We start from the raw sequence: 19473 nt of genomic DNA on the forward strand, positions 1-19473 counted from the left end.
TGTCTCAAGGTGCAGTGACAGTGAGATGGTGTTGTATCGAGGGTGTGCCTAGATCATGTGTCACCTGGTGCAGAGACAGTGAGATGGTGTTGTATTGAGGGTGTGCCTAGATCATGTGTCTCCGGGTGCAGAGACAGTGAGATGGTGTTGTATCGAGGGTGTGCCTAGATCATGTGTCACCTGGTGCAGAGACAGTGAGATGGTGTTGCATCGAGGGTGTGCCTAGATCATGTGTCTCCGGGTGCGGAGACAGTGAGATGGTGTTGTATCGAGGGTGTGCCTAGATCATGTGTCTCCGGGTGCAGAGACAGTGAGATGGTGTTCTTGGTGTTCTAACAAACCTCTGCTTTTCAATAAACTTACAACTGATTCTAACCTTGATCGTCTCTGTCTAGCAGAAACCTGGCACTCTGAAAATGACAAGCACTCCCTACATCTATCCACCTCAAATGGCTACTCACTCTTTGACAAGCCACACCTCACTGGTAGAGATGGGGGCACTGCTCTTTGTTTGAGAATCTCTCTATCAAGCTCCCCTCTCCCATGTCCCTCACCCTTGCTATTATCTATTGTCCACCAAAGAATAACTCTGCTTTCATTGCAGAGTTCTCACAATTTCTCTCCCTAATCTGCAATTCAACTGACAAAATTCTACTCCTAGGTGATTTCATCATCCATGTCGATTTGTCTTTTTCCCTTCTAGTGACCGCCTTTGTTACACTCCTGGACTGTCTTGGCTCTCTCAATCTGTCAATGTCCCCACTCACACCCATGGACACCCCCTGGATCATCACTAGGGGTCTTGATATCTCCAAAAGGTCAGATATCTCTCTCTCTGACCATTTCTTAATCACTGCTAATATTAATCTTCCAGCACCTTCAACTACTACTGATACTGTCATTTCCTTCTGTCCCAAAAATCTGCTAAATCCTATAATACTCTTGGAATGTGTCTCTTCTTTAACTTTAGCATAAGGCAGAAGTGTTAAGGGGACTAGGAGCTCTTAAAATAAACAAATCCCCTGGGCCGAATGAGATCCTCCCAGTAGTACTCAAAAAAATGAAAGAAGTTATTTACAAACCGCTAACCAAAATCGTGCAAGTCTCTTGACACAGGAGAATTGCAAATGCAATACTGATCCACAAAAAGGGAAACATAACCGAACTAGGTAACTACAGACCAATAAGCCTGACTTCTATTATATGCAAACTTATGGAAACTATAATAAGATCCAAAATGGAAAATTACCTATATAGTAACAGGGTCCCGGGAGGCAGTCAACATGGTTTTAGGAAAGGGAGATCGTGTCTAACTAACCTGCTTAATTTTTTTGAGGATGCAACAACGATAATGGATAATTGCAAAGCATATGACATGGTTTATTTAGATTTCCAGAAAGCTTTTGACAAAGTCCCACATAAAAGATTAATTCTCAAATTGAACGTAGTAGGGATTCAAGAAACACATGTACATGGATTAGGGAGTGGTTAACATGTAGAAAACAGAAAGTACTGATTAGAGGAGAAACCTCAGAATGGAGTGTGGTAACCAGTGGAGTACCACAGGGATCAGTATTAGGACCTCTGCTATTCCTAATCTACATTAATGATTTAGATTCTGGTATAGTAAGCAAACTTGTTAAATTTGCAGACGACACAAAAGTAGCAGTGGCAAACACTGTTGCAGCAGCAAAGGTCATTCAAAATGATCTAGACAAGATTCAGAACAGGGCAGACACATGGCAAATAACATTTAATAGAGAAAAGTGTAAGGTACTGCACGCAGGAAATAAAAATGTGCTTTATAAATATCATATGGAGATACTGAAATTGGAGAAGGAATCTATGAAAAAGACCTAGGAGTTTTTGTTGACTCAGAAATGTCTTCATTACTTTTTTATGTTCTTATGTTCTTCCCTTCTGACTGGTACTCTCCCATCTTCGGTCAATGAAGGGGTGACCCTCTACCATATCACAGCACTGAAACTGCTCTGCTCTGGATTGTAAATGATCTTCTGTTTAATCCTGATGCTGCTGCTCCCTCTGTCCTTGTCCTCCTGGATATAACTGCTGCTTTTGATACCATAGATCATAGCATTCTTCTTGACTGCCTTCAGAAGTATGCTGGGATCTCTGGAACCTGTCTCTCCTGGCTGTCCTCTTACCTATCTGGATGCATACATGTTTTCTATGATGGGAGCAGTGCTGATGCAAACCTGTTCACTTGCGGTGTCCCTCAAGGGTCTGTTCATGGGCCTCTTCTCTTCAACATCTACATGCTTCCCTTGGTTCACCAACATAGCCTCATGTTTCACTCCTATGCAGATGACACCCAGCTTTATCTAAAACTAGAACCTGGATGTGGAAATTGCATCATTTTGTGTTTTATGCTCCCATGGATGTTTGAATATTAATTAAAATGATGATTAACAACAGTGAGATTGAATTGCCATTTCTGTGGTATGGTACAAGGTAATAAAGGAACACACAGTTTAACAAGCCAGCTATGATCAGCAAACAAAAAAGCCTACATAAAGTCCTTAGATAAGTTATCTAATTCAATTTGAAGACACATCCTCATTATTGATTGGTACTAAAAACAATGTGTACATTTAAAAAAAGGAATAGTTAGGAAATGTTATCTTGCAATGAACAGGTTTTTAACAGGTTCCAACAATGCACTCACATATGTGATTCGTATCAAATTATCTTTATATTGGGCTTGTTTGTATCCGGATATCTCATAGGGAGCTCCAAGCAACCCACGAGCACACATGAGTGAGTCTCAACGGGGCTGACGGACCACCCTGTAGTGTATGAACTATCCTTGAGTGCCGAAAATATAAACCGTGTTCACAGCGCTGTATTAGGGCATAACCGTAGAACTGTATAAGAACAATATAGGCTGTGTAATAACAGCAGACAGATGGGCACACGGGTGATGTTTCTCACATGTTTATATGGCAGCTCCACAATTGGAAGAATATATATATATTTCCCTCCATAATGAATTATAAAGTGCAATGCCAATCATAAAAAATAAATAAAAAAAATGCAATTCTCAAGTCTGCCAAACATAAAAGTGCCTAATTTTGGTTTGAAACTGGAACATTAATGGTTACCATGCACAGGCATGATGGAAAATATATGAAGTCACTATATCTGTATTTGTCACCTTTTTTCATTTTCTGTGCTTTATTTTCTGGATGAACATGTATTTAAGAAAAATAAAACTGCTCAGTTCTTCTCAGTGCTGTGAAACAGCGGGCTGTTTTTTTTTTTTTCTTCTCCTGTGCTTGCTTTTATAGTACATTTCTCCTTTGTTACTGCTTCTAGGAAACCTACAGCTGCATCAGAATGTACCCACGCTGCTATATAAGTTAAAATAACTCAATATTGCCTCTGTCAGCCAAAACTTGCAAACATTTCATTATTGCTGCCTGGCATTCTAACCCAAGGACCCCTCATGTTTCTGTCTTCAGGGAACACTAGCAATGGAATTTGTAACAACGCTTGGACTTGTTGGAAGCACTCTGGCAGTCTGCAGTGCACAGAGTATTGCGTCAACCTTTCTATAATGAACTGCAGGAGACACTCCACTATTTGACACCCCTGGACACTCATGTAGATATGGAGGTGGGCTGATAACCTTGCTTCAACTGGCTACCAGAACAATAAACACAAGACCCTGCCTTCCTGACACAAAGTGAAGGTCTTTATATATAAATGTCTCTAAGGTTTTTATAATGCATTATTGGAAAGTGTGTAAGGAATGGGGCTGATCTGCGCTATTGCTCGCTTACAGTAGAAATGATGCTGAGTGATTTGCGTATCTCACTGTGTTTGATATCTCACTGCAGAGGCCCCTGTGTTTGATACTTCACTGCAGAGACCCCTGTGTTTGATATCTCACTGCAGAGGCCCCTGTGTTTGATATCTCACTGCAGAGACCCCTGTGTTTGATATCTCACTGCAGAGGCCCCTGTGTTTGATATCTCACTGCAGAGACCCCTGTGTTTGATATCTCACTGCAGAGGCCCCTGTGTTTGATACTTCACTGCAGAGACCCCTGTGTTTGATATCTCACTGCAGAGGCCCCTGTGTTTGATATCTCACTGCAGAGACCCCTGTGTTTGATATCTCACTGCAGAGACCCCTGTGTTTGATATCTCACTGCAGAGGCCCCTGTGTTTGATACTTCACTGCAGAGACCCCTGTGTTTGATATCTCACTGCAGAGACCCCTGTGTTTGATATCTCACTGCAGAGACCCCTGTGTTTGATATCTCACTGCAGAGACCCCTGTGTTTGATATCTCACTGCAGAGACCCCTGTGTTTGATATCTCACTGCAGAGACCCCTGTGTTTGATATCTCACTGCAGAGGCCCCTGTGTTTGATATCTCACTGCAGAGACCCCTGTGTTTGATACTTCACTGCAGAGACCCCTGTGTTTGATATCTCACTGCAGAGACCCCTGTGTTTGATATCTCACTGCAGAGACCCCTGTGTTTGATATCTCACTGCAGAGACCCCTGTGTTTGATACTTCACTGTGTTTGATATCTAACTGCAGAGGCCCCTGATATTTCACTGCAGAGGCCCCTGTGTTTGATACTTCACTGCAGAGACCCCTGTGTTTGATATTTCACTGCAGAGACCCCTGTGTTTGATACTTCACTGCAGAGACCCCTGTGTTTGATATCTCACTGCAGAGACCCCTGTGTTTGATATTTCACTGCAGAGGCCCCTGTGTTTGATATCTCACTGCAGAGACCCCTGTGTTTGATATCTCACTGCAGAGACCCCTGTGTTTGATATTTCACTGCAGAGACCCCTGTGTTTGATACTTCACTGCAGAGACCCCTGTGTTTGATATCTCACTGCAGAGACCCCTGTGTTTGATATCTCACTGCAGAGACCCCTGTGTTTGATACTTCACTGCAGAGACCCCTGTGTTTGATATCTCACTGCAGAGGCCCCTGTGTTTGATACTTCACTGCAGAGACCCCTGTGTTTGATATCTCACTGCAGAGACCCCTGTGTTTGATACTTCACTGCAGAGACCCCTGTGTTTGATATCTCACTGCAGAGACCCTGTGTTTTACTGAGAGGCCCCTGTGTTTGATATCTCACTGCAGAGACCCCTGTGTTTGATACTTCACTGTAGAGACCCCTGTGTTTGATATCTCACTGCAGAGACCCCTGTGTTTGACATCTCACTGCAGAGACCCCTGTGTTTGATATCTCACTGCAGAGACCCCTGTGTTTGATATTTCACTGCAGAGGCCCCTGTGTTTGATACTTCACTGCAGAGACCCCTGTGTTTGATATCTCACTGCAGAGACCCCTGTGTTTGATATTTCACTGCAGAGGCCCCTGTGTTTGATACTTCACTGCAGAGGCCCCTGTGTTTGATATCTCACTGCAGAGACCCCTGTGTTTGATATCTCACTGCAGAGACCCCTGTGTTTGATATCTCACTGCAGAGGCCCCTGTGTTTGATATTTCACTGCAGAGGCCCCTGTGTTTGATACTTCACTGCAGAGACCCCTGTGTTTGATATCTGTGTTTGATATCTCTGCAGAGGCCCCTGTGTTTGATACTTCACTGCAGAGACCCCTGTGTTTGATATCTCACTGCAGAGACCCCTGTGTTTGATATCTCACTGCAGAGACCCCTGTGTTTGATATTTCACTGCAGAGGCCCCTGTGTTTGATACTTCACTGCAGAGACCCCTGTGTTTGATATCTCACTGCAGAGGCCCCTGTGTTTGATACTTCACTGCAGAGACCCCTGTGTTTGATATCTCACTGCAGAGGCCCCTGTGTTTGATACTTCACTGCAGAGACCCCTGTGTTTGATACTTCACTGCAGAGACCCCTGTGTTTGATACTTCACTGCAGAGACCCCTGTGTTTGATATCTCACTGCAGAGACCCCTGTGTTTGATATCTCACTGCAGAGACCCCTGTGTTTGATATCTCACTGCAGAGACCCCTGTGTTTGATACCTCACTGCAGAGGCCCCTGTGTTTGATACCTCACTGCAGAGACCCCTGTGTTTGATATCTCACTGCAGAGACCCCTGTGTTTGATACTTCACTGCAGAGACCCCTGTGTTTGATACTTCACTGCAGAGACCCCTGTGTTTGATACTTCACTGTAGAGACCCCTGTGTTTGATACTTCACTGCAGAGACCCCTGTGTTTGATATCTCACTGCAGAGACCCCTGTGTTTGATATCTCACTGTAGAGACCCCTGTGTTTGATATCTCACTGCAGAGACCCCTGTGTTTGATATCTCACTGCAGAGGCCCCTGTGTTTAATACTTCACTGTAGAGACCCCTGTGTTTGATATCTCACTGCAGAGACCCCTGTGTTTGATATGTCACTGCAGAGACCCCTGTGTTTGATATCTCACTGCAGAGACACCTGTGTTTGATACCTTACTGCAGAGACCCCTGTGTTTGATATCTCACTGTAGAGACCCCTACGTTTGATATTTCACTGTACCTGACAGGGGCCCCTGTGTTTGATATCTCACTGTAGAGCCCTGTCACTGCTCGAGACTCTGAAAGGAGTGTGTCTCTCCTGTAGAGCCCTGTCACTGCTCGAGACTCTGAAAGGAGTGTGTCTCTCCTGCAGAGCCCTGTCACTGCTCGAGACTCTGAAAGGAGTGTGTCTCCCCTGTAGAGCCCTGTCACTGCTCGAGACTCTGAAAGGAGTGTGTCTCTCCTGTAGAGCCCTGTCACTGCTCAAGACTCTGAAAGGAGTGTGTGTCTCCTGTAGAGCCCTGTCACTGCTCGAGGCTCTAAATGTAAAAGATCATTTATTTTAGCTATCAGTGCTTTCATTGTATCATTTATTAAAATGAAACTGATAGGCCAATATGTGCTATTAGCCCTCAATGCACCAGCAACATTTATCTGTCTCGTAATAATTAACACAAACACAAAGCTTCTTACAAGAATGTCATTGGCCTTTTTCTTAATCATGTATTACACATAGCCCCTGAAGTTTCTCCTGCATTCATGGATAATTACTTATTATAAGTCATCAGTAATGGAAAAACCCCTTTAAATATACAGTGCACCCATTCAAATTAATTCACCTTTTGATGCCTTATAGCCTGGAATTAAAATGCAATAAAATAGGTTTTTTTTTTTTTCACTTATCTACACAGCCTACCCTACAACTTCCAAGTGAAAAAAATATTGTAGAAATTTGTTGAAAATTAATTACCAATAAAAACTGAAATAGCTTGGTTGGATAAGTGTCCACCCCTTTGTAATAGCAATCCTAAATTAGCTCAGGTGTAACCAATCGCCTTCAAAATCACACGCCAAGTTAAGTGGCCTCCACCTGTGTTAAATTGTAGTGATTCACATGATTTCAGGATAAATTCAGCAGTTCCTGTAGGTTCCCTCTGCTTGGTAGTCCATTTCAAAGTAAATATTGTCAAATCTAGCTGTGCAAAGTTAGTAGAGACCTATCCCAACAGACTTTTCCAGTTTTGTATTTTTAATATATATATTTTTTCTCAATAAAACCTTTTTCCCCTTAACAGTGTTGAGAATGGTGTGTAGACAGGTGTAAAAAAAATCCTAATTTAAATGCATAAATACACTGCCTCAACAAAATGTGAAAAAAGTTCAAGGGGTGTCGACTTTCTATAGACACTGTGTGTGAATATATATATATGTGTGTGTGTGTGCATAATATTAGGAGCATGCTATAGACCGCCAGATTCAGACGGTGAGCAACATAATCTATTATACAATGACATTAGAAATGCGTGTAGCAAAGGAGAAGCCATACTAATGGGGGATTTCAACTTCCACCATATAAAATGGGAAAACCCGGTGGGTAGCACGAAGGATGAAATAGAAATGGTGGAAATGACAAATGACTGCTTCCTAACACAATTTGTCAAGGCACCCACTAGAGGGGAGGCATGCCTTGATCTAGTCTTTTCAAATTACGAAGACAGAATAACTAAAACAGAGGTCAGAGAACCACTGGCAAACTCAGACCACAACATGGTCTCATTTGAAGTGTTTTTTAAAACCCCAAAAGTAATGACTAAAGCTAAGGTTTACAATTTTAGAAAAGCAAACTATGAAGGTATGAAACAAAGACTAACAGAAGTAGATTGGAGTAAAATAGAAAAAACACCCACAGAAGAGGGATGGTTGTTCTTCAAAAATGTAGTACTAGAGGCGCAAAACAATTACATTCCTAAAGTAGACAAATCTAAATGTAAAACTAAATTGCCAAAATGGTTTAATAGATCAATTAAAAAAAATATTCAGCGAAAAAAGGCACTTTATAGAGCACTAAAAAAGGACCAAAAAGAAAGTATGCAGAAAGAGTACACAGAACTGCAAACACAAGTCAAAAAGGAAGTTAGAAAGGCCAAGAGAGAAATAGAAATGAACATTGCTAAGGGAGTTAAAACCAATTCCAAAATGTTTTTCCAATATTACAACAGCAAGCGAACATTCAAAGAGGAGATGAAATGTTTAAGAGATACAAATGGCAAAATCGTAGATGAAGAAAAAAAAATAACAAATATATTAAATGATTACTTTTCACAGGTTTTTACAAAGGAAGATACTGACAACATGCCCCACGTGTCACCCAGTTCCTATCCAGTTTAGCATAACTGAGGCAGAAGTGTTAAAGGGACTAGGAGCTCTTAAAATAAACAAATCCCCTGGGCCGGATGAGATCCTCCCAGTAGTACTCAAAGAAATGAAAAAAGTAATTTACAAACCGCTAACCAAGATCATGCAGCAATCTCTTGACACAAGGGTGGTACCGACAGACTGGAAAATTGCAAACGTAATACCGATCCACAAAAAGGGAAACAAAACTGAACCAGGTAACTACAGACCAGTAAGCCTGACTTCTATTATATGCAAACTTATGGAAGCTATAATAAGATCCAAAATGGAAAATTACCTATATGGTAACAGGGTCCTGGGAGACAGTCAACATGGTTTTAGGAGAGGGAGATCGTGTCTAACTAACCTGCTTGATATTTTTGAGGATGCAACATCGATAATGGATAATTGCAAAGCATATGACATGGTTTATTTAGATTTTAAGAAAGCTTTTGACAAAGTCCCGCACAAAAGATTAATTCTCAAACTGAACGCAGTTGGGATTCAAGGAAACACATGTACATTGATTAGGGAGTGGTTAACATGTAGAAAACAGAAAGTACTGATTAGAGGAAAAACCTCAGAATGGAGTGTGGTAACCAGTGGAGTACCACAGGGATCAGTATTAGGTCCTCTGCTATTCCTAATCTACATTAATGATTTAGATTCTGGTATAGTAAGCAAACTTGTTAAATTTACAGACAACACAAAAATAGGAGGAGTGGCAAAGGTCGTTCAAAATGATCTAGACAAGATTCAGAACTGGGCAGACACATGGCAAATGACATTTAATAGAGAAAAGTGTAAGGTACTGCACGCAGGAAATAAAAATGTACATTATAAATATCATATGGGAGATACTGAAATTGGAGAAGGAATCTATGAAAAACACCTAGGAGTTTTTGTTGACTCAGAAATGTCTTCATCTAGACAATGTGGGGAAGCTTTCAAAAAGATTAACAAGATGCTCGGGTACATTGTGAAAAGTGTTGAATTTAAATCAAGGGAAGTAATGTTAAAACTGTACCATGCACTAGTAAGACCTCATCTTGAATATTGTGTTCAGTTCTGGTCACCTCGCTATAAAAGAGATATTGCAACTCTAGAAAGAGTGCAAAGAAGAGCGACTAGAATTATTCCGCGCTTAAAAGGCATGTCATATGCAGACAGGCTAAAAGAATTGAATCTGTTCAGTCTTGAACAAAGAAGACTACGTGGCGACCTAATTCAAGCATTCAAAATTCTAAAAGGTATTGACAGTGTCGACCCAAGGGACTTTTTCAGCCTGAAAAAAGAAACAAGGACCAGGGGTCATAAATGGAGATTAGACAAAGGGGCATTCAGAACAGAAAATAGGGGGGACTTTTTTACACAGAGAATTGTGAGGGTCTGGAATCAACTCCCCAGTAATGTTGTTGAAGCTGGCACCCTGGGATCCTTTAAGAAGCTGCTTGATGAGATTCTGGGATCAATAAGCTACTAACACCCAAACGGGCAAGATGGGCCGAATGGCCTCCTCTCGTTTGTAAACTTTCTTATGTTCTTATGTCTCTTTTCTGCTGAAGAATGCTTCTAATGATAAATGAGTCTGCCGGTCTGCCTGCTTCTCTCTACAGAATAGATGAGTCCAGAATCCCGTCCAGCTTCTTACTGCATAATACATGAGTCCACCGAGAATCCCGTCCAGCTTCTCACTGCAGAATACATGAGTCCACTGAGAATCCCGTCCAGCTTCTCACTGCAGAATACATGAGTCCACTGAGAATCCCGTCCAGCTTCTCACTGCAGAATACATGAGTCCACTGAGAATCCCATCCAGCTTCTCTCTACAGGATAGATGATTCCACTGAGAATCCCGTCCAGCTTCTCACTGCAGAATACATGAGTCCACTGAGAATCCCGTCCAGCTTCTCTCTACAGGATAGATGATTCCACTGAGAATCCCGTCCAGCTTCTCACTGCAGAATACATGAGTCCACTGAGAATCCCGTCCAGCTTCTCTCTACAGGATAGATGAGTCCACTAAGAATCCCGTCCAGCTTCTCTCTACAGGATAGATGATTCCACTGAGAATCCCGTCCAGCTTCTCACTGCAGAATACATGAGTCCACTGAGAATCCCGTCCAGCTTCTCTCTACAGGATAGACGAGTCCACTGAGAATCCCGGCCAGCTTCTTACTGCATAATACATGAGTCCACTGAAAATCCCGTCCAGCTTCTCTCTACAGGATAGATGATTCCACTGAGAATCCCGTCCAGCTTCTCACTGCAGAATACATGAGTCCACTGAGAATCCCGTCCAGCTTCTCACTGCAGAATACATGAGTCCACTGAGAATCCCGTCCAGCTTCTCTCTACAGGATAGATGAGTCCACTGAGAATCCCGTCCAGCTTCTCAATGCAGAATACATGAGTCCACTGAGAATCCCGTCCAGCTTCTCACTGCAGAATGCACGAGTCCATTGAGAATCCCGTCCAGCTTCTCAATGCAGAATACATGAGTCCACTGAGAATCCCGTCCAGCTTCTCACTGCAGAATACATGAGTCCACTGAGAATCCCGTCCAGCTTCTCTCTACAGGATAGATGAGTCCACTGAGAATCCCGTCCAGCTTCTCTCTACAGAATACATGAGTCCATTGAGAATCCCGTCCAGCTTCTCAATGCAGAATACATGAGTCCACTGAGAATCCCGTCCAGCTTCTCACTGCAGAATACATGAGTCCACTGAGAATCCCGTCCAGCTTCTCTCTACAGGATAGATGATTCCACTGAGAATCCCGCCCAGCTTCTCACTGCAGAATACATGAGTCCACTGAGAATCCCGTCCAGCTTCTCTCTACAGGATAGATGATTCCACTGAGAATCCCGTCCAGCTTCTCACTGCATAATACATGAGTCCACTGAGAATCCCGTCCAGCTTCTCACTGTAGAATACATGAGTCCACTGAGAATCCCGTCCAGCTTCTCTCTACAGGATAGATGAGTCCACTGTCTACACACTGTCTCCTCTGCGCCCCCCGCAGGTAAAGTTAAAATACACACTGTCTCCTCTGTGCCCCCGCAGGTAAAGTTAAAATACACACTGTCTCCTCTGCGCCTCCCACAGGTAAAGTTAAAATACACACTGTCTCCTCTGTGCCCCCGCAGGTAAAGTTAAAATACACACTGTCTCCTCTGCGCCCCCCGCAGGTAAAGTTAAAATACACACTGTCTCCTCTGCACCCCTGCAGGTAAAGTTAAAATACACACTGTCTCCTCTGCACCCCCGACAGGTAAAGTTAAAATACACACTGTCTCCTCTGCACCCCCGCAGGTAAAGTTAAAATACACACTGTCTCCTCTGCACACCCGCAGGTAAAGTTAAAATACACACTGTCTCCTCTGCGCATCCCACAGGTAAAGTTCATTCCATCTTTCATTCGCATCATGGAAAAGATGACCAATCACAGCCTACAACCACAGCAGCCCCCACTGACCTCCAGCTCACACAGTATGAAAAGAAAGGACCCATTAATGATCTTTAACAACAATTGAAAGATGAGGTCAGTATTGACCAAGCCTGTCCACACAATACATGTTGTATTATATGATCAAAGCCTTTAATTGTTACCTGCTGTGCTTTCACACAGAATCTCCCTCCAGCATGGAGGACCATATTATTTGTGTATGCAATAGATAGATCGGTGGTTCTCAACTGTGGCCCTCGAGATCTATTCCAGTCCTGGTCTTTATTCCAACCAGGTCCTAAATTAGTTCATTTCCTTTGATGCATTGATTATTGTTGATAATTACCTGTCAAATATTTGAGGCATAGGAACTTGGTTGCTGATTGCACCTCTAACAAATAGAATTGTCAACTTTTCTTAGCCTTGCAACCAGAAAGGAGAAAATTCGTTTAAGCTAGAACAGTGTCTAAAGTGTATCATATGTGGAGAGATGCCTTCAAGCTACAACGTTGTATACACTGCAGCACGTGTGGAGAGATGCCTTCAAGCTACAACGCTGTATTCACTGCAGCACGTGTGGAGAGATGCCTTCAAGCTACAATGCTGTATACACTGCAGCACGTGTGGATAGATGCCTTCAAGCTACAACGCTGTATACACTGCAGCATGTGTGGAGAGATGCCTTCAAGCTACAACGCTGTATACACTGCAGCACGTGTGGAGAGATGCCTTCAAGCTACAACACTGTATACACTGCAGCACATGTGGAGAGATGCCTTCAAGCTACAACGCTGTATACACTGCAGCACGTGTGGAGAGATGCCTTCAAGCTACAATGCTGTATACACTGCAGCACGTGTGGAGAGATGCCTTCAAGCTACAACGCTGTATACACTGCAGCACGTGTGGAGAGATGCCTTCAAGCTACAACGCTGTATACACTGCAGCTCGTGTGGAGAGATGCCTACCTTTCCCAGTCCTGGGTTGTCCTTGATTTTGTTGACGGCTCGCAGCAGGCATGGCGGTGCTGGCGGGGGAGAGCTCTGCAGAATTGCACTGAAGTTGGTGGGGAAGAGAGGGGGGTCACACAAGAAGGATGGAGATGGACGATGTTTCTTCTTTTTAGAGGACAGATTCAGCTTCTGTGCAGCTCTGCAGGGAAGAAACAACAGTTAGAACAAAAGAACATAAGAAAGTTTACAAACGAGAGGAGGCCATTCGGCCATCTTGCTCGTTTGGTTGTTAGTAGCTTATTGATCCCAGAATCTCATCAAGCAGCTTCTTGAAGGATCCCAGGATGTCAGCTTCAACAACATTACTGGGGAGTTGGTACCAGATTCCCATGATTCTCGGTGGAAAAAAGTGCCTCCTATTTTCTGACTGCCCCTTTGTCTAATCTCCACTTGTGACCCCTAGTCCTTGTTTCTTTTTTCAGGTCGATTCACTTTGGCAAATACTATATTTTCCCTGCTCAATATGGTGTATGATATCTTTATATACAAATCCCATCCATACTATCCATTTAAAAAATGAAACAGTATTTCAGCATGATGTGAATGAGCTTAGAAAAGTCAATATGGCAAAGCTGTAATATATTTTTACACAATATCTTTCTATCTTAGTTTTCCTATTTTACAGTCAAAACAACTTTTTCTTTTTGTCCTTTTATTTTAATTCCAATTGTATTCATTTTTTGTTTCACTCTTTTAATTGTTCTGTTTCTACAAGCTAGCTTTTTAACTTTGTTTTTTACTCTGAACTGCAGTTCGGCTGCTTTACCGATACCAAACTGTCTCAGTCAATCAGCAACCTAACCCTAACCCCTAACCCTAACCCTTAACCCCTAACCCCTAACCCTAGCCCTAACCCCTAATCCCTATCACAGAGCTCTGCAGTGCATTTATTATTTATTATTATTATTATTATTATTATTATATTATTATTATTATTATTATTAGTATTATTATTATTATTATTATATTATTATTATTATTATTTATTTCTTAGCAGATGCCCTTACCCAGGACGAGGTACAGTTGTATACAAAAAATACATATCAAGAATTACAGAACAATTAAGAGCAATAAACAAAGTACACTATTGCATTAAAATGCTGGTATCTGAAGTCAATAGCAGTTTATACTCTATATTGCTCATGTCCTGAGAAACCAGATGGCATGTATTGCCTAGATGCCAAGGAAGTATGCAATGCTGACATGTTTCTGAACATATCTATGGATATTGTCATTCTAAATGTTTCACTTAATTTTTTTGTTTATTTTCTGGTGTACATTCAAAGCTGATATTGTTTTATTGGTATGAGTTTCAATGAATTTCAGTTAGGCGTGGAACGTTTTTTTTGTATTTAAAGCAAAAGAAAAAAGCTGAATAAAGCTGATGTTGCAGGAACCAGTCAGTGGGTTATGTTGGGTTGTACAGAACAGTTTCTACATTTAGGGTTGGGTGTTTTTTCTTTTTCTTCATTTCATCATCTATCACACATCCTTACTGTTGCACACAGAACAAGTTCAAATGCAATTCTGAAGGCTTTGTGCCCCATAAGTCCCTCCTTGAGAGAAACCCAAGTACAGTCGGTTCCTCAGATTGGTTTTACAGACATGCAATCACAGCCTATTGTTTTTAAAGCTCCTCCTCCCTTGCAAGGCTGGATTAAACGTTTCTTGAAAACAGATGGGCCCTTCCCTTTAAGTGCTTGTTGAACAAATCATCTCAAATGCCTCCCCTTGATAGTAAATAAAAACAGGTGGCTATTGTTAGGGTAATGGGAGCATGGAGGTGGTTACTTGTGTTTGTATGGGTCTTAATGAATCAAACAGGAGCGGTTTTCAAGTGCTGGTGTTTGGGTTCAATTTAGCTCAGAAACGAGACAGGCGAATGAATGGCTACCAAGAATGGAGGCACAGGGCTTGACTAGAATGAACGTCTTTAATCCAGGGATACAGGAATGGAGGCACAGGGCTTGACTAGAATGAACGTCTTTAATCCAGGGATACAGGAATGGAGGCACAGGGCTTGACTAGAATGAACGTCTTTAATCCAGGGATACAGGAATGGAGGCACAGGGCTTGACTAGAATGAACGTCTTTAATCCAGGGATACAGGAATAGAGGCACAGGGCTTGACTAGAATGAATGTCTTTAATCCAGGGATACAGGAATGGAGGCACAGGGCTTGACTAGAATGAACGTCTTTAATCCAGGGATACAGGAATGGAGGCACAGGGCTTGGCTAGAATGAATGTCTTTAATCCAGGGATACAGGAATGGAGGCACAGGGCTTGACTAGAATGAACGTCTTTAATCCAGGGATACAGGAATTTGACTAGAATGAACGTCTTTAATCCAGGGATACAGGAATGGAGGCACAGGGCTTGACCAGAATGAACGTCTTTAATCCAGGGATACAGGAATGGAGGCACAGGGCTTGACTAGAATGAACGTCTTTAATCCAGGGATACAGTTGCACATTGGGTACCCTACCAAACTGGAAGCTTAGACACAGATTTTTGTTTATCTCAAATAGCCTTTGCCTTTTGATTTCAGAGAGCTAAAGGGAACATGTTCTACACCTGGCTACAAATCCAGTAGAGAATAAGCCTCCATATAACCTTTCCCTATTAAACAGAAAAACACATTTCCATAGCCAGAGCTGGCTATGCAGTGCTCAGCCACCATGAGTCCACATTTCTGGGTTTGTGTTGCCACAGTTCAGCGGATTTGAACAACATGCATTGCTTGTATTTACAGTGTAGTTTCATTTCATAGTTTTTACCTGTTGGTAAGAATATCTTAAATCTGTAGAAGAATGCAGTTATCTGAATGTTTGCATTCTCTTGTGAATTATTAACACACAAACGCAGCAAGGAATGTTCACGACTAAAGGTAGATTACAAGTGCAACTTGGATTAAGTTTTGCTGCAGGCAGGGACATGCTGTCAGTAAGATAGCAATGGTGTCTGTAAAATAAATGTACTATCCCTAAATTACAGAATGTCTTGCATGTTCCCAACAATACAGGTCACTTTGGCAGATATCGATTCAGCCCCAAATAATATAAAGAGAACTCAGATCTCCCCTGAGCACCGGCCGCATCACTAACAACGAACTTCATTAGAATTTCATCTGAGATGTCTTGAAGAGAAAGTAGGCTCAAATGACAAGCAAAGTGTTTGTAACAGACAATGTGGTGTGCTGATAAACAAGAAGCTACACAGAAGAAATTACTTAAATTCATCTGAATTCAAGCACTCTGCCAGGGAGCTGTAGATCAGTTGCAGTCCAATTGCCTTCCATGATGTATTGGTCAGCTGCATGCTCACCTGACAGGATGACTTCCATAGGACAAGCAAATTGCAACAGAATCCCCTCTGAGACGAGTCAAGAGTCTACTGAACAGGGACAAGCAAATTGCAACAGAATCCCCTCTGAGACAAGCCAAGAGTCTACTGAACCGGTTACAAGCCCATTGCAACAGAATCCCCTCTGAGACAAGTCAAGACGCTACCGAACAGGGACAAGCCCATTGCAACAGAATCCCCTCTGAGACAAGCCAAGAGTCTACTGAACCGGTTACAAGCCCATTGCAACAGAATCCCCTCTGAGACAAGTCAAGACGCTACCGAACAGGGACAAGCCCATTGCAACAGAATCCCCTCTGAGACAAGTCAAGACGCTACCAAACAGGGACAAGCTCATTGCAACAGAATCCCCTCTGAGACAAGTCAAGACGCTATTGAACAGGGACAAGCCCATTGCAACAGAATCCCCTCTGAGACAAGTCAAGAGTCTACTGAACAGGGACAAGCAAATTGCAACAGAATCCCCTCTGAGACAAGTCAAGATGCTACTGAACAGGGACAAGCAAATTGCAACAGAATCCCCTCTGAGAAAAGTCATGATGCTACTGAACAGGGACAAGCAAACTGCAACAGAATCCCCTCTGAGACAAGTCAAGATGCCACCAAACAGGGACAATCCCATTGCAACAGAATCCCCTCTGAGACAAGTCAAGATGCTACTGAAAAGGGGCAAGCCCATTGCAACCTGCTGTAGGGGTGGGAAGGGTACGGTGTAGTGCTGCAAAGTGGTACATTGTTAGAATGTGGTACATGTACCAAAACAAATGCATGTGTAAGATCAGAAAATGGTACACTGTCAAAAAGTGGTACGTTTGTATTTAAGTCTTTTAATGCATGTACAAGTTCTTTTTTTGGTTTTTCAACAGCGGTATAGCCTACACTACAATGTGAAGCAAGAAATTATTGAATAGGCTACTGATGTGTGCTTGCTTTAAATATACACATTTCAGAACCATTAGCTGTGTTCATAAGTTGCTGCAAACCTTAACACTGCGTTAAAACAATATGCAGATTTAAGCTTCGGGAATCTACATTATCTTCAAATTTTTACATGTGATTGTGTTCCCTTATGTAAACAGATGGACAGAATACGCACTAATTGTATTAAATGAGGTGCCTATGCAAGCTGCCTGTGTGCACTGTATCAAGGGCTCAACATGTTAGGTTGGCTATAGCTGCATATTAAAGTTTGGAGATAAAACAGTGTCTGTAGTATACATATTCACTCTATATGGGAATGTTACCATGTAGATGAAAGCAACGTTAATCTGCTCAGTTGACCCTGGCTCGAATAGTATAAGAGTGTAATTCAGTGTGATGAAGTGCTATTAATCGCAATCTTGTCTTGTCCCTCTTAGCAATATTTTTATTTCCTTGGCACAGGATTGTTGCTTTTAGTTACAGAATTAGAATACAGAGCTCAATGAAACTTGCTCAAGGAATCCCGCAGTAATGATCTCTCCCCCTCGTCCCAAGACTCCAGATAACTCCCCACAGTTCAGCAGCCACTTCACAGTGTGTAAGGTCTTCCAGTTAAGGCTACAGTAGCATTAGCTGTGCAGTACAAAACAGAGTTCCAACAAATCATTTTTGCTGTATTCATTCTGCACTAATAACATTAATAAAATAATCTGAACATAGATTATAAAACAAATTTAAATGAAATGGATGCAGTAATTGTATCAATTAAATATACAATTAAAACCAAGATTAAGTGAGATTCAATTTTCTACTCGCTCAGCAGCCTAGTGATACCACTGGATAATGGGTCTTTTAAAGGGTTACCATTAACAGAGCCCATCACATTCCCAGTAAACGTCAAGGATGTGACTCATTATACACATTAGGCATGTAACAAAGCACTCTCCAGTGTTTCCACACTGTCCACCACTGTATTTAGAACACAACTTGAGTTCCATTAGCACTTTTGTGAATGCCCAGAAAATGAAACTGGCCCACTATACAAGCAATAGGCAAGCAAATCTTCACCACAAGTAATAACCCTCCTAAACACTTCCACTGTTATACATCGAGCAAATCCAGACTACAGAACTGCAAGTTTTACAGAACTGAGGATCTCCAGGAAATGACTTTCAAATCGGGCACAGAGTGTTTTCATTTATTTCACTTCCAAAAGATTGTTTTTTTTTTCCAAGTGTTAAAAACATTTTTCAGAACTTTCCGTCACCCGAGGAAAAGAGCCTTTTCAATCCCATACTGTAGATATCTACAGTACTCACAATTACACCATTAGTCATTCGTTAATCTGTGTGCAGGCTCCAGGCATCTTTATCTTCACTTGTAGCTCCAGACACCTTCATCTGCAAATAGCACAGGGAAGTGTAGATGCTGCTGGCTTCTGAATATAGTCTGTACATGTAGGACATATAAAGGCACTACAGTATTTGGAATATATATATATGTATACATATATATATATATATATATATATATATATATATATATATATATATATATATATATATATATATATATATATATATATATATATATATATATATATATATATATATATACTGTACACAGGGAGGAGAGTATTTTTAACATATCATTAGAATTAAAACTAACACTGCTTGCACAATAACAGTTAGAACTACCTCTAATAAAAAAAATAATACAAAAAATAAAAAAACTAAACATTTCAAACCTTGAACGTTATGTAAGGTTATCTAAACACGTATTAACATTGAGGGCTAACTGAAAAAAGTGTTTCTGTTTGTAACATACTTTCAAAAAGGGTGTGTGATACTATGTTTAAAAATGTTACTGCAATATTCATTGCAGTTTTTTTTCTTTTCTTTTTGAATAACCATACTGGGCAGTATGAAAAACAATTCCCCGGTGCTCTGAACTGACCAGGAATTTACACATTCACTCTCCACTTCAAGCAGAACACATTAGAACGTTTTTCAAGACCGGTGCCACACTGCAGCTGCTATTTTTAGCTGAGTTGTCCTATAT

The 19473-nt window shown here is 41.6% G+C and overlaps 1 protein-coding gene across 2 annotated transcripts in view; it reads right to left on the reverse strand.

Annotated features, from left to right (window-relative positions):
- The window catches only part of LOC121315372 (kinesin-like protein KIF26B), a 180388-nt gene that overhangs the window by 45924 nt on the left and 114991 nt on the right, over window positions 1-19473 (reverse strand). For both annotated transcript variants that reach the window (XM_041249397.1, XM_041249398.1), the window contains one exon: window positions 13082-13265. In XM_041249397.1, the coding sequence (XP_041105331.1) occupies window positions 13082-13265 (184 nt within the window). The remainder of the gene's footprint in view (window positions 1-13081; window positions 13266-19473) is intronic.

This window comes from Polyodon spathula, chromosome 5 (assembly GCF_017654505.1).
Source record: "Polyodon spathula isolate WHYD16114869_AA chromosome 5, ASM1765450v1, whole genome shotgun sequence".
NCBI lineage: Eukaryota > Metazoa > Chordata > Actinopteri > Acipenseriformes > Polyodontidae > Polyodon > Polyodon spathula.